This window comes from Alligator sinensis, unplaced genomic scaffold, assembly GCF_000455745.1.
Source record: "Alligator sinensis unplaced genomic scaffold, ASM45574v1 scaffold829_1, whole genome shotgun sequence".
Taxonomy (NCBI): Eukaryota; Metazoa; Chordata; order Crocodylia; family Alligatoridae; genus Alligator; species Alligator sinensis.
In genome coordinates this window covers 721,969-738,868 of record NW_005842399.1, presented here as the reverse complement: position 1 = coordinate 738,868, position 16,900 = coordinate 721,969, and the positions used below count along the sequence as shown (strand labels likewise).

Genomic DNA, 16,900 nt, shown 5'->3' with positions numbered 1-16,900 from the left:
TCCTGCTACTAAGACAATTTTACAAGACAATTTTTCAGTATTTCAGTGTGACGTTATTAGCTACTGGCCCAGCTTTATTTAATAAAGAACTCAGGCGCTGATGTCAAAATGGGACAGGGTCTTATAAACTGTGAGCCTCACAACATCTCTGTGAAATCATGAGTTATTAATTATAGCACCCTGCAGGAGGGTAAACTATGTGACTGGTCTGAGAAGATGTATTATGTGACATACTGCAGACTGAGGATTTTTTAGTCCTCCATAAACTTAATGTCTGTATTGGACCAGGTAGCTGGTTTGGAGTTCACCATATACAGTATAGTCTGCATATAAAGACTCTCTTAAGAAGAGTCTTCATACCCTATCGACTGTAGTGGCTCTTACAATAATCCTTCATAATGGACTGATTATTGACTCAATAAACCATAACATCTTCCTCGGGTTTAAAGGAAATACACAACGGGGGGTTGACTATTCTGTAGTCCATATTCAAGCCATTCAGTCTGACCGATGTTAACCCACTCAAGGAATCCTTTTTTGATTCTGTTTTTAAACGCCTTACTTAATTTGTGCAAAGTGCACAGAAAAAAATACCTTGCATTGGTGGGTATCTCAAAATCCCTTTCTGTAAGCCAACAAGGAATATACTAATTACTACCTAGAAGGGAATATATTCCAATACAGTATTTCCTGTTATAGAGGGAAAAAAGAAAGTGAGAAAAGACTGAAATGGAATTATAAATATTAGGGCTCTTCCCCCTTCTCCCCCGCCCAATAAGAGTTGAAAACCTAAGTCAATATATTGATTTTTATATTTTTCTGTTTATCTGTTTTGTCCACTAGAACTCTGCCAGTTGCCCCAGGCAAACAACAAAGCTATGCTTGTTCAGCCTTTGATCATCTCAGTGCTATAAGATTAGCATATGCATACTCTCATCCTCCCCTTTATCCTGTTAATAAAGCTCCAAACTCCCTCCACTGATGTTCAAGAAAGCAATCCGCTCCTAAGCCCCCACTGATTTGCCCCCATTCCCTCCTCTGCTCAGGACTCAGAATGCTAACTACTGTATGCGAGTTGTGTAAGTGCTTATCCACTGGCCCTCTGAGGAGCAATTCTTACTCGTTTGATGCAGTCCACATTTGACAGACGTTCCTGGATCAGATTGGTCCACAGAGCGTTGGGAATTTCCTAAACAAAGACCAAAAAAAAGAAAAGAAAAGAAAAGGCTGAATATTCACAGCGGAGTTCAAAAGGAATTTTATCATGCAGGCATGATAAGTCAAGCCAAGCGAGCCCCAAAATCATTAACAACATATATAGGAAGTGTTACAAAGTACCAAAAAAAAATCCATTTTAAAGGTAAACTACAAGCCTCTTTACTTGTTAAGGCCCAACTTCTCCACATTTCCCTACTTGATCTAAACCATGCAACCAGTGCCAAAATCTGCACTCTTCCTGTGTGTTAGACTCCAAACCTCCCACGAGAACATGACACCCTTGAGAAGTACATTTGACCCTGATCCATCTGATATCCTGCTTTATCGTATCAGGGCATGAGGCATTATTCGCTCTAGCACAAGAGAAGCAGAATCTTGAGCCCAGGAATGGGAAACATGAAGAACCTTATTTTCTAATATTATGTTTTACAACCTATTTTTATAACATGTTACATACAGGATCTGCTAATTGCTTCGGATCTTAAACCAGATTTTTGTATTTTTTTCAAAAGTAGCTGTTTTAAAACTAAGAGAAGCAAGAATGACATTTACTTATACAAAATGAGATCAGAAGTAGATTCTTTGATAAATGAGAAAAATGACTGTGATGTTACAATGGTTACAGGCTTGGACTGCTATTTGATGAACAAGAGAAAACAGGTGTGGACAGTAAGGAAGATATGAAGGATACTTCAACAACAAAAAAATGAACCAAGAGCTCTGGGTGATATATTACAGAAGGTACAAAGTTAATTACTTGCTAACAAAATATTACACCTGACATTTTTATGGAGTGAAAACTGATGACGAACCAGACTATTGAGGGGAAAAAAAAAATCAACCAAACCAAACAAGCTCCTGATCTTCCAAAAAAAGGAAAAAAAGAACAATCCTGGCAATTACTCACTTACATAGGTAACTTCAACAACTATTCAATTAACTGAACAATTGAACATCTCTCCTCACATCTCAACTCCTCTGGACTCCTATTTCTTTCTGCTGCTCCCTTCTAAACCTGACTTTGTCCATAACTTTATTTTTTGGCAATACTTTGTAAGAAAGCATCTTCCACACCTGACATCAAAAAGGATAGTATCGCTCTAGATGATGAATGATTTTTTTCAGAACATTTGTTCCATTATTTTACTATGAGGAACGCCTTTCTTTCCTTTTCCAAAGGCTTTTATTACATTGGCTTTTCTCCTGCAAGTGGGTATGTCCCAATTCTCTATGACTTTTCAAAACACACAAATATTGCTTTGGTAAATTACTTAGCTAATTACTCTAACTTCCTAAACCAGCACCAGATGGATCAATGTTGGAGTGACTTTGAGTTGTTAGGACTTTGTGTCTCCTTACTTCTATTTTTCAAATCTCAGGAATGAGGACAAACAGGTCCTTACTTCCTAAAGTGAGCAGTTGCAAGAAAAACAGGATGCCAACATCAAAGACCAATAACAGTTACCAAGTGAGTGAGCTAACCCTGGAAGCTGCTCACCTGTCCACCCCTGGTATGCAAAACCAATGTAAATTATAGATGGGTATATTTTTGGCCATGGCCTGAGCATCCCCATGAAGATACTGCACACTTCATTTTCTTTGGAAAAATAATATTAGTCTTATCCAAGATATCCAGACTGGTGGATGTTAACATCTCCTCCTATTATCCCCTATCCACTAAGGACCCTCATCCTGCAATTAATCCTGCAGAGGCAGATTCCTATGTCTATACAGAGTTCAGGGCAGTATAAGGGCTTTATTTTCCTAGTTTTCCAAAATGTATGTTCCTGAATTCTGAACATTGCTATTGCTTTAGGCAGTGAAAGTATTACTCTGCTAAATTTAAGTATGTTCAGTATGCTCGCATTTGTGGTATCAAGCTCACCTAATAATTTTCACAATTTCATACTGTTCCTCATTACTGGCTAGAAGAAATCCAAAAAAAGATTTTTCCAGTTGGAGACTTCAGTTTCTGAGTCATGAAGTTATCCTCCACTTAATTTAAGGAACTGCTGGATGATGTGTGTTTGACCGGATTAAATCCAAACAGTTGCATCCTCTATGAGTTCCCTGTTCCATGCTCAGACCAAACAGTCTGAATGGTATAAACCTCTGGTTATTTAACAGTGCCGGATGCTGGATATTAGTAGAAGTCACTGGACAGTAGGAAGCAACAGACAAATTGGCTGAATATTGGGAAAGATTTCCTGACAACAACCTTTATTATAAAATGAACACTTTCCCCAGGGAGTAATGGAAGCCTGCTTATGCAAATCACTTTAAAGGACACTAGAAGATACTGCAGAGAACAATCCTGCACCTGCTTTGGGATGAACAAGATGACCCAATTAAGTCTTCATTGTTTCTAATGTCTCCAATTCTCAATCCTTTTCCTAATATCAGCCATTCATGAGGCAGCATTCAAGCAAGTAAAAGAGAAAAAGGGAAAGAAATTGCAGTGTTTCTTGAAAGTCGGCAGGTCCCATAGGGTGGTGCGTCAAAGCCTCCCGCAGCCTCTCCCTGCTGGAGCCTGGGTCTGTGGCTTTGAGTCTGTCACCTTCCAAAGGTGCGTCACGCTGCTATCAGAAACAGCTAGTGCCTTGCTTACTACTTTGATGTGTCATGTCAAGAGAGGCTAGCAACTGCCAGGGGGTCCACTCTGCTAAGCCTTGCCAAACCAATTTAAACCAAAATTATACTAACTTCTTTCAGTACAGTGGTAATCATAGTCCTCCCTTTTGACCAGACTCTGCTGCAAGGAAATAATCAAGGACACATGTCTGGTTGTTGCAGTGCATTTGCACTCAAGCCAGGTCTTTCTGAAGCCTGTGCCTCAATCCCAGTTTTGTTTCCCCGTCTTTTTTATTCCCAGTGAGTGATGGTTTATGAGGTCGCCACTGCATATTATTTGAATGGGATATCTTCAATAGGTCAGACTGCCAAACTAAAAATGACTACATCTGATTGACAACATCATATAGTACGCTATTTAGAGCAATTCCTTGTCCCATTTGGGAAAATAGTAGCAGGAGTTAATAATGCTGCTGTTATCCTATATGTGCACGCAAAACCACACACACAACCCAAGCCTATTATGCCGTTACACCTCCTTCTGATCTGTGATTTCGGATCTTATGGCCCTGCATGCTTCATAGCCCGATCTACAGTCCAATGAGTCCATGAAAAAAACCCAACAGTTTGAAATGTTAAGCTTCCCAAGAACCATGGTGGTGTTGTTTTTAAAACAACTTGTTTTTATGCATGCACTTTTTGGTCAGTTCTATTAACAATTCTATCGTATTGATGGGAGATGTTGCACTCATTCGTGATTAGTTTTCAGTATTGTGCAGTACTCCGGGGACAACAGACTGCATCACCTGATCTAGTTCTAATCAAGGCAGGTTTTTTGGAAATGCCCAAGTAAAATTGTTACCAAATACACCTTGCTGTCATGAGAGGAACATGACTTGCGCTTGATTATTTTGAAAACGGCTGTCATTAGAAATGCTAAAATTGGCTTGCTTTATAATTTTTGTCATAGAAGAAAGAGCATTACAGTTTGAAGAAATATGATCAGCATTTAAAAAAAAATCAGTGTTTCAGTTCATCCCTTTCACACAAATACACACAAAAAGGAGGAGACCTGTTTAAGTATACACAAAGGATATATATTTTCTGATTGTTTTTTACAGGGCTTTCTCCTGGTATAGATTAGACTACAGACCCTGCATACATATAGCTGCCTCCTGTTAATTGGTCTCTATATTTTGTCTTTCAAAGCACAGTACATCAGTGCTGACTTGCAACTGTACAGCTCTAGGTAACTGCACAGCACACAAATACCTGAACTGCAGTTCAGTAATAGTCCTAAAAGCACACATTAAGTGCAAGCCCAGAGTCACCATGGCTGCTTCAACTTCTTATTCCACCTAGTTAACAGATGAAGTGAAACTTTAAACAGCTAATCATTAGACCTCACTATAGGAAAATCTTGAAGGTACTTTCTATTAACATCATAATAACTAGAGATGAGGGAATAATTTGCCATGATTTATCTAAAAATGTAGCCTCTTTTTCTGTTAATGGAATATTTATTAGCAGCTCATGATTTCCTCAAATTTATTCAATACTCAAAAATATTTCACTTCTTTTTGGAATATTTTTAAGCATGAATTGATCACACTTTGCTGTGAGTAGTCAATATTTAAAATTCACTAGTTGAGCTGTGCTCATTAGTTCATGGCCAGATGTGCATTAGTGGGTGCTCGCTCGCATGTCCAAATTTAAAAATTCAGTTTCTGAAAATAATCAGGTATTTGAAATCCCCTTCCATGATCTCCTGTGCCAGTACAATTCAAATGCCTGAACACCCACAGGAAGTGAACACAAAAGAGTATGGTCAGAGTGAAGTCAATAAGAGAGTGAAATCATATTTGGGGAAATTTGTTCACAGTGTATCCTTGGTTCTAGTAACCGTGTAATATTGTACTTATATAGCGAACGTCTGAACTTCAGGCTTTGCAGTTAATTTAGTCCCGATTACCTCAAATACATGAAATATCATCTAAATAAAGTAAATTGCAGCAGATGGTCTTTGAGGCAGATATTCGGAACACATGCTTATTTCATGTCATCAGGTTTTTCACTTAGCAAACCAGTATTGTGTTAACAGTTGGTTTTGTTCTCTATTCTCTGCATAGACAGCCAATTCCTATTAGTTATAATGCTAGTAAGGGATCAAACTCACCACTGGCTTTAGTGGAATTGCAGCTACTTATGCCAAAGGTGCATTGGAGCCAGTGGACAGAGACAGTAAGCAAGAGGGAAAAAATGCTCTTCAAATGTGAAATCTTGGCCATTTTTAAGCCAGGGCCAGAGTTGTCACCAATGTCACTGGAGCTAGGATTTCATCCTTAGTCTTAAGGGTCATATATGAAAAGTGAAAACAGCACAAAAGAATTGGAGAAAGGGATTATTAAGGGCCTCTTTCTAGCAGTGACTGTCCTACAAAGGCAGGCATAGACAGCATAAAGCTAAAATACACTAGAAATTCCAGCTCTTCAGGCACTCCTTACTACCTGATCAACCCTGATATTTTTGGCTTTCATCTTCTACACCATCCATGTTTTTGAATCAAGTAAGCCCAAAAGGACACCCTTGAAATACTTCTGTATAGTCTGAAATATGTTAATAATTAGAGTAATTAAACCAAAGGGACTTTTTGTTTTAAATCCCCCCTCTACATTGAGTTTTATGAATCTAGTAAAATAATCTTTAATAATTCCAGTAAAAAAGTAAAGTTCCTTTTCCCAATATAACAGCCATTTGTACACCATATTATCCCACCCCAGCTAAAAGCAGATATTTTGACAGTAACCTCAATGATTTAATGGCCTCTTCATTTCCACGTCCTTAGATGCTACTTAAGGCATCTCTAGGCTTCGCTCTTTGACTCCATGTAATAAGCAGTGGGGTTCTACTTTTTTTTGTAGGTGGGGAGGGCAAGGAGCATTGAAAAGCACAGGAAATATCCCAATTTATTTTGGACAGACTTTCTACATTTCATTCTCTTTTATTTTTCATTAGCTGTCAACATTGTAGGCTTTACACCACTGACCAACAAGGCAAACAACTTTCTGTAAGTCGATAGCATTCCCTAAGGTAACTGGCAAGACTGCTCATTGAAGAACTCGGTTCAAAAGAGCTTCTATTAGGGAAGAGGAAATAGCTGGTCGAGGCTACCGGGTTGTACTGAGGGCAGGGAGGATTAATGGCTTTGCACAAAGAGGAACCAACTGCTCTTCTGAAAATTGGATAAAGCGTTTCAGTTTGGCCAGCCTTGGAAGGAAAAGTCCTCTCCAGCCTGCTGCAGGGTTTGCAGTAACCAAACGGCTGGCTTGTCACGCTATTTTGAGTGAACACACCCGGTACATTATTTGCATCATGCTACAGCACTAACTAGCTCTGTTACGTCAAAAAAGTCTTCTCCACAAACGCATCGTTTGGTACTGCTTTGTACTGAAATAGACCCTAGAGGTCATGCTCACTTTATGGAGGTCATCAAACATGCTAAAGAAGGACAGGCCTTGTCTTGTGAAAGGAAAAATTACTCTTTAAACAGTGCTGTGCGTACCCAGAACCATCCTAATTCCAGTGTCCAACAAGAATCTAATATGAAGATTTACAAGCTCATCGTTTCTGTCTCTCACGCACCATTTTTGCCTACCTGTGCTGCACCATATTTTTACCTTTGTTCAAATCATCATTTTTGAGAAAAGGACTATCCTCTCTTTTGGGAAACATCCTCACCCACCAATTCAAAAGGCAGCATCCAAGCAGCTGTTGATAGGAAGTGAGATACTTCAATCTGACCAAGTTGCATGCCAATGGAAATTAGGCTAATGTCATACAGCTTCTCTTCCATAACTAGAACATGCAGAATGGGAGCTGTTACCTTCTTCTACACACCTGTTCTCTTTCTTTATATGCTCTTACTTCCTTTGTCAGCTCTAATAATTCCTCCAATAGCAAAGTCTCTGGAGAGACGCGTACGGCATCCAATTGTTTACAAAGCCACATTGCCTGAGGGAAGAACAGGAAAAAAATAGATAGTTCTAAATTTTTTGCCAAGAAAATAAAACATGTTTTTAGAAGCCCACCAAAAGCTAAAAAGTCAGTATTTCCTGGCCTCCAATTAAACAAACAATCCACATTTGTAAGCTTAAATAAATATTCAGATGCTTTGTTAATGCAAATCTATAACTACTAAAGATTAAATTTAGGAGGAAACAAAATAGTGCTGAAGTTTTCAAAATCACACCCACTGAAAAGCCAGGAAATGTTAATTCGTGGTATAACTTAAAAAAGGAAGTTAATTACAAATCTGCAGAGTTAAGATATACAAAAATAATTTTAACTCTGTATCTCTGTCCAAATTCATGCCCCACCCCAATATCCAAATTCATGACACAAGCTTATGACATTCTGCATTCCACCTTTTGTTGCTTAGAAAATAATCCAAGGGGCTTCTTATAAATACCATAGACATGCACTGAAAAATGAGTCACGTTTTCCCATTACATATGGACCATATTCAGTATAACCTATGAAGCAGCCACTCACACTGTGGTCACAGATGGACAAGATGGTGATACCCACACCCAAAGCTTCCTTTACACATCACGTACACAAAAAGGACCTAATTCAAACATACAGGGAAAACAGAGAGATTTTTCCACTGATTCCCATGGGGTTTACTTTAGACCCTAAAGATATGCAGAATTTCCTTCCCATTTCCTCAATACAGTTTCCTGTATATACTTGCAAGTCTGCTACATATGCTAGGACAGAGGTGGGCAATTATTTTGGGCGGAGGGCCGCTTACTGAGTTTTGGCAAGTCATTGAGGGCCGCATGACAGGCAGCCGGGGCAAATAAATATTCATTTTCTAAATTTTTTAGGGGCCTCACAGGCTGGATAGCATGGCCTGGCGGGATCCGTCTGGCCCGTGGGCTGAATTTTGCCCACTCCTGTGCTAGGATATATTGGTCATGGGAGGAAATTTTGCAAAAGACATCTTGGGTTTTCAGGCTTATAGATGAACAGCCTGTAAGACAGAGCCTTAGAGATAAGGAACATACACATTTCCCATTCATTGTACAGGACTCAAGATGTCCCTGGATCACAGGATTTATGACCAAACCACAAAGACACAGGTTTAATAGTGCAGCTAACTGTAATATACTTCTGTATCTGTAAAACAAGTATACCTTTCACATAAGATATATTGGATCTGTATAGAATATACTGAACACGTATTGGATATATCAGAATGGAATGATGCATAGTATTTCTGTATTTGCATACTTTTTTGCTTCAAGTTTTCATTTAGCATTTCCTAGCTTTTCAATGGTTCAAATGCCAATATTGTTTTATTGTTTGTTTGTTCCTTCACTTTAAATTATAAATCCATAGTAAAAAGACTCAAACACCATTTTAACAAAGCCTTTTTTTTTTTGTCTGGGAATCTCCTAAACTATTATAATCTTGCCAAGGTAATACATTGGTTCCATGCCATATAATGGACATATTTATTTTCCTTATACCATGAAAATGAGATTTCAACTGTCTTAATCCGCTTAATTTTTCAAAGTCCTTCAGCCAAGTGAGTTATGGCTACAGTCTATAAACTATAACATTTCAGTTTGGTAAAAAATGTGTGCAATCTTAACTCATTTCAAACACTATATGGCCCAAAAAAGTAATAGCAGACTAAGGATCACATTTTCAAAAGTAGCCTCTTTCTCTGAATGCGAACTTTGAATACCAAGGCTGGGATTTTCTGAAGCATTTAGGGAATTTAGGGACATTGACTTTCAGCGGCACTTGTGTTCTTGAGTCATGTTGGCATTTCTGAAAAGTTACATCTTGCGGAGTAAGATTTTCACAAGTGTTGAGCCCTCACAACCACAAGTAATTTCACTGGGAAAAACAAATGCCACTGCAAATGTAGCCCAAAGCATCTCAAGATAGACACCCGAACATTAAAAAACAGTTCCAGATCTCAATCTCTTAAACCCAACAAACATAACAGTCCCTATAAGACAGAAATAACAAGTATTGCTATTTTACCACCGTCAGAAATCTTCCACAGTTATGCCAAAGTAAGTTTTTATTGGCAAACATTTGACAATGTAATATTTTAACACTTACAGTAATATACTCACAATTGTGGTTTTTCCAGAAGCAGGTGGACCAACTATGCAAATTCTTGGAACTATAGAATAAATACGAGAAAATGTTAAAGCAAAGAAAGACAAAACAGCCTCCTTGGTTTCCATATGTATTATATACACACATAATACACATAATTGCAGTGCAATACATTTACGGCAGTGAGGAGTCTGCCTGGTAGGGAGTAAGGGGGAATCCACACTAGTCAGATCATGTCTGATTTTAATTTCCATAATCAGGTATTTAAGCCAGGTATTTAAGCACATGCCTAACTTTAAGCACCTTAACAGTTTATTGGACACGAAGGCAGGGCAGAAGCACTGAATAAGTATTTTTCTAATGTATCTGTTTATTCCCAACATGTTAAATGGGTTAGATCAGATGCAACGAGCAGTTCAAAAAGAGATTTATTTCATTTTGTATGTGCAGTCCAGTGACAAATTAAAAGTGACTTTTCTTATATTGCTTCTTTTCCACAGCTCTGCAATAAAAACACAGTTCCTGTTTGCTCTTAAAAAAGAGGTTTTTCACAAACAAGAGTAATATAATTGCAACTCACACCTTTGTTTAGCTAGACTGGGTCATGAGTCGGTGAGGTTCAGACACTGCAAAATCAGGGCTTTCTCTTTCCTATTGAGCATAGCTATCTCCTGGATAGATCTAGAAAGAAACGCTATTGGGAACACTTCTGAGAGTGCCTCTGGGGCACAATGTAAAACTTTTTGCAGTCACAGGAGAAAACAAGTTACTCCGTATTTTTTCTCTGCATTACAGTTTGCTGCCCATCCTTCCTCTAGTCGGGATTTACATCCAGGCTTTTTCCCTTTGTCCCTTCTTGTGTTTATCTATACAAGAAGAGGAGGCAACAGCAGGGGAGGGGTGAGGAGCTCTGCTTGCCAAATCAGCAACCTCTTTTCCTTTGGCACACAAACCCTGTCCTCTCCCCACTGTGTACATTTCTTAGTATTGACTTAACTATTCTGTACATTCTGCCATAGCTGTGCAAAGTGAATTTAAGAGTAAAACACTGGATAAGGTCCCTGTTCCAAGGAATAAGCAATTTAATTTATACAGACATTGCAAGGAGTGGAATCACTCTAAAGGGCATGTGGCGACAATTAGTGGTGCGATAGAACAAGGGGGAAAGGGGCAACGAACTCCTGGAAAAAAATTTGGGGCTATTTGGCTGGAACATCTTTTGGACTGCGATGCCTTGAATTGTCATGTTAGGTTAATATCTTGAGATATTTCGCTTCTTTTCGCATGCACACAACCCCCCAGCCCCAGCCTTAAAACAGCAGGGATTGCTAGGTATTTAGTAAGGGTAGCATGGGTCATAGGAAATGAGTGGAGGCTCTGTCCAGCCAAAAACCTCTCCAGCTATTCAGCACCAGAAGGAATCAATCCTCTGATGTCAGCAGACAGGAAAGGATGTGAAATGTATTTTTATGAGGCCTTGCACGCACTCAGCAGTTGTTGGGCAGGTGCAATTTTTAAACATGCATGGAACCCAAATTACAAATTCATCTTTACAAAGTTATTTGACTTAGAAGGTTTAAGGAAAACTCCCCCCTTATTGGTTCTTGCAAGTGCAACAGAACTAGTACACAATATAGAAAAATACTTTAAAAGGATACATCAGCTGTTTTTATCACCTAATTTCTTTCAAATGTAATGTGATTAAATCCTGGTTTCTTAAAATCTAACACCTTGAAACTCCAGCCCGGTACTTAGGAATTATTTATAAACAGCGTCATAAAAGAGTGCTTGGGTGCCAACACTAATCAACTTCTTCAAACCACTTCAAAGAAAATCAAAAAACCTTTCCATCCACAGATCCTTTTGAGGTTTAACTAGGAGCATGATTTAAAATTCACAAGAAAACCCTTAGGTATTGAAGCTTTAATACACAGCTTTCTTGGACAAACGTTTGATAAAAAACGAAACATACCATTATATACACCATATCATGCTTTAATATTGCCCAGGGCTACTGTAAATGCTCACTTTGTACTAAATCTGGTTTTCTCTCTGCTTAGAGGCTGGCAGCAGATGGGGCAACGTAATTCACTGATTTACTCATTTGCACACTTGTAAGAATCTTCTAAGGCATTCTCCCTAAACATATGACACAAGGGCACAGCTAGGACATCACTGTATGTAATGTTTAACCCCTCAAATCAGCATACGCTTAGTATTAAGTGGTTGAGGTCCGCACTGGTACCTAAATGAATACAGGGAAAACTGCAACCCCCCCTTTTCTTTGGTTGAAAACCAGATTTCATTCAATGTTTGGTCTTCACGAGATGTTACAAGGCTTGCTTTTTCCAAGCCACTGTAAGATTTAACATTCAGGGATGGTTTTAGCGATAATGAACGTAATTCTGTCATAATGTGAAAGGATGAGCTGGACTCACTGGGGTTCTTTCTCTTGGAGCCCAAATGATTCTATGATTAATATTAAATATGACAGCATTTTTAAGGCAAATCTTCTGTCCGACAGGAAAAGCAAATAGTGCAAGATGAACCTTTTTTTTCCCCCAGCAAAAGTCTGTTACATTTTATCATGGGTATGATTATAAAGGAGGAACTTAGAAAACAAGTGTCATATGGATCCTGGAAGCCTTTTATTAGCACAAGCCAGGAAAAAACATACAAAGTAATACGCCAGTATTGGAGAATTAACTTAGCTTTCACTTTTTTTTTTTGCTTTTTCGAATGATCACATGAAACAACAGTAGTGCATAGCCTTCTGTACGAATACCCAATCGCCTAATATTTGACCCAAAAGCTTCACAAGAATTGTTGAATGCTACAATTATCATCAGGTTTGTTTATATGTTTAAAAGTACTTCAGAAAAACTTTTAAATTAATAATCAGCTCTAACTTTATACCTGGGATAGATGTTATGTCTCCCCACCCCCAGCATCTCTGTTTGAAATGTTCTCTGGGGCTAAAAATGTCTAGCAAGGCAAGATCATGAAAATTCATTGCTCTCTTGATGGCTCTAATAAGAGTTTTATTTTTCCTAAATAGTCGGCACCTTCCACCGTGATCAAAAAATTAAATCAACTCAACTGCAGAGCATCACCGTTACAGCATTTTCCATATACTTTACCTTGAAAACAACAGATAGGTTTTATTTTATTTGAAGTTCCTTACACGCCTGCTTCTTTCAACCAAAAACAGATAGCAAGTTTTAATTTTTGCAAACAGCTACTTTAGCTGTATCTCTAACTTTGTTTTACTGAGATTATGAAATGGTAACCTGCCTGATTCCATTCAAATAATATTGTGGGGCTAAAGGACAAGTCTTAGCTCAATGTGATGGGGTTTTATCAGCATCCTATAAAACTACATGAAATGTCTCTTATGTGTACTTTCAGTGTCTGTAAAACAGATCAGATTGCTCATGCTGCCCACATCAGGAAAGGCTGGACACAATTTGCAGTTTGATTTTTGCTGTTTAGCAGCATTTCAATTGACATCCATCTGATCACCCCAACTATGTACCAAGAGCTCTCAGCATCTCTAGTGATAATGATTTCATTGATGCTGCGGTACAACTTTCATAATGGTTTACTATGGTTTTAAAGGCACATCAAAGCAACATGACACCAGCTACTCTTGACAGCTCATGCAGAACAAAAAGTATAGTTCAGTTGTGCATATACAAATATAATCTGCCTAAGGGTGAACAGTTTGTAAATCAAATAATTTGATTGAGCGTACATGCTTTTATGGTGCGGAAAACACCCTTCCTATTCAATTTATCAGGTTTTGTTATACATCTAGATAGGCAGGCTCCCTCCCTGTTCCTTCATCTGAGATACCAGTGAGCTGTGGATCTCATTAACAGTCGCGGGTAACTAACTAATCAAAAAAACAGAGAAGCTGCCAGCCCAGGTAGAATGGGAAACCAAATTTATACCTGATAAAAGAGGTAATTAGCTAGCTTAAAGACAACAGGAACTATCAGATGGGGCACAGAAAACATTAATAATTGATACACGAGAACTCTTTGTTATTCCTGTACAGGGTTTCATTTTTATAACTGTGAAAGTGCATTTTTTATTAGATTACCCACTAGAAAAGAAATTAAAAGCCTACACTGTTCCAAACTGCTCACTTTTTTGAAGACAGACTGAAAAGTTTTATCCATTTGCTAAATGAGCTGCAGCTTCGCATCAATTGCTCATAAAGAATCACTTGAACCACCTAGAGTCTCTCTCACACACTCACCATCATCATTGTCCTGCTTTAAATGTGTTATCATAAAGTCAATGGGATCATCCGGTTTATGGATCAACAACTTTTCAAGCATATTCTGAAAATAAACGGGATGGGTTCAGAAGAAAATTTAACACAGCTACAAAATGACAATAAGGATATTTTGAATTTTTATACTGAATTTTTACAGCAGCCTTTTATTTGAGGATCTTAAAGAGTTTACCAATATTACATCATTAAGCCCATATTCAGCCTATTTTAGAAAGGTGCAAACTGAAGTACAGGTAGGTTAAAGATGATTCGTCAAGAGAAATGGAATTAATTTGTGTTTGTTTTAGTCAATTTCTGGTGCATAACGATGGCCTGAAGCAAGATTTCTTTGGTAATATCTTTTCTTGGACCAACTTATCTCTGAAAGACATGTTAGACAGCCTCAGTCTAGGGCACAAAATGTTCTTCCTCAGATCTGTTAGGCAGCAGATGCAGTTAGAACAATTACTTGTATTTAACCTCACTGTCTAACATCTCTTCCAACGATAGACTTCGTCCAGTAAAAGTTATCACCAAACAAGTCTCATGTCTTGGTTTTTCCCTGGCCCGTCTTGTCTAAAACAACACTACTTTACTAGAACCAGGAAAAGCATCAAGAACTCCTAACTGCCAGGTAATTTACTGTAATCCCATTAATTTCCATGGGACAACTCACGTGTTCTCAGCATGTCTGTGACGTGCAAGCTGCAGCTTTTCTTGGAAGAACAAACTTTATACACTATTCCTACTGAATAGATTTTGAAAGTGTTTGTAGAGAATAATAAAGAACAGAGGCAGAGAGAGAAAAAAAGGACATAGGCAACAGAAAAAGGGTAGGTGTACCAAAGCTAAGAAGGGAGCTGGAAAGACTTCACCACACACAAATTGAAGATGTGAGAAATGTTAATATTGATGCGTGTGCACTTATGGACAAAGCAGTCTAAGAGTGATGCTGTGGCTGTGATGGGCCGGAAATTATGCAAGAGGCAAGGATTTCTTAGGGTGATATCTTTTACGGGACCAACTATGTAGCTGGGATAGAGTTAGACATGCTTTCAAATGCAAGATATGCTTTGTCAGGTTTGTCCAGGTTTATGGACAGTAATTCTAACAAGCTATAATGATGTTCAACGCAATCTGAGAACTCAACCAACTTCTCCATGCTGAAGTGAAACAACTAAATTAAACTTAAGGACCAGACTGTTGCCTCCCTTCCTTCCTTCTATAGATAATTCCGCCCCCGCCAAAAAAATAACATAATGCAATTAAATTCTGGTGATGAGTGTACTTTTACAATCTATAGTTTGTCTAGCTTCCTTGAGGGCAATGTCCCTGCTAAGTTATCCACAGTAACAGCACAATGATAACAGATCAAAATAAGTAGGATGACAAGACAAACTCCACGGGAGAGACAAAAGAAGGGTGCTTTATTTTTTGGTATGAAATGTTGTGAGTTCTTACAAGATGCTTCTTGCAGACACGCACAGTGTTCCACATTGACGATAATAAGGAAGTACCAAAGGTACCAGTCGGCAATTGGGAAACAACCACCCCTCCTGAAAGACGCTCTAGCACAGCATTTCTCAACCCGTGGGTCACGACCCAAAAGTGGGCTGCAAGAGTATATGAAAGGGTTGCGAACAAACTTTAAAAATGCGGAAAAACATAATCGAGACCTTTAATGGAGAAAAAAGTGGGAAACTGGGGCTTTTCCCTTGCAGGTTGGCAGAGCTCCAGCCTGCAAGGGGCTGCTTGGGGGCCCCCCACACACCCGCCTCTTTCCCCACATACCGGGGGGCTGGGCGTGGGGGGCAGCGGGTTGGGAGTGAGGGGCACCGGGGCAGAACCAGCCATCAATGTTTACAAACAGGGCCTGATACAGACACGGTTGAGAACCGCTGGTCTGGCAAACCCTGTGGCCGTCCTGTCACCAGAACTCCAGCACATGCTTCCCAGTCCCGCCCCGCTGCCGCTTCAAGTGCACGCTGGGGCTGGGCTCGCTCTCCCCGCCGTGCACCGGGGCACTGCGCCGCACGCCAGGAACACGCGTCCCACGCCGGCTGGGAGCGGTGACTGCGCCCCCCTGTATGTGAACAGGAAGGCAGTTCACCGCGTTAGTCTAAAAGCCTCCCTTCCTTCCTTCCTTCTACAGATAATCCCCCCCAAATAACATAATGCAATTAAATTCTGGTGAGAAGTGTACTTTTACAATCGATACCCTGCCTTCTGCCTGACACATCTGCACGTGTGTGTGTTTCTATACACACGCACAGTATATACGGATACACGAATGACACGCGCGCAGTATAGATACACAAACACGCACACAATATACACATGCAATGTACATGACACATGCACGCACACCCCGCACACTTTGCACACGTCATATATATGTGCACACATGTGTACACACACATATAGAGGCCAGCACTGCTCCCCCAGTGCATGCCGGGAGCCCCCCGGCCCAGCGCCCCGGTGCATGCCGGGAGCGCCCCCCTCCCCTGGGGCGCGGACCCGGTGTGTGGGGCACGGGCCGGGGGAGGCCGGGCCGTCGCCGCCCCCCGCCCGCCCGGCACCTGCAGCAGCTGGAAGAGCCCGTGCTTCTCGGCGTAGGGGCCCATCTCCGGGGGCACCCGCAGCGGCCGGGAGGTGGCGTCCATGGCGCCCTTAGCAAACGCTCGTCGC

General features: G+C 39.8%; 1 protein-coding gene across 1 annotated transcript in view; it reads right to left on the bottom strand.

Moving 5' to 3' along the window:
- AK8 (adenylate kinase 8) overlaps positions 1-16,875 on the bottom strand; it is an 87,019-nt gene extending 70,144 nt beyond the window's left edge. The window contains exons 1-5 of the mRNA XM_006029800.2: positions 16,792-16,875; positions 14,195-14,279; positions 9,945-9,994; positions 7,687-7,800; positions 1,121-1,189 (exon numbers count right to left, since the gene is read on the bottom strand). Coding sequence (XP_006029862.1) covers positions 1,121-1,189; positions 7,687-7,800; positions 9,945-9,994; positions 14,195-14,279; positions 16,792-16,875 — 402 coding nt within the window. The remainder of the gene's footprint in view (positions 1-1,120; positions 1,190-7,686; positions 7,801-9,944; positions 9,995-14,194; positions 14,280-16,791) is intronic.
- Positions 16,876-16,900: the final 25 nt, after the last annotated feature.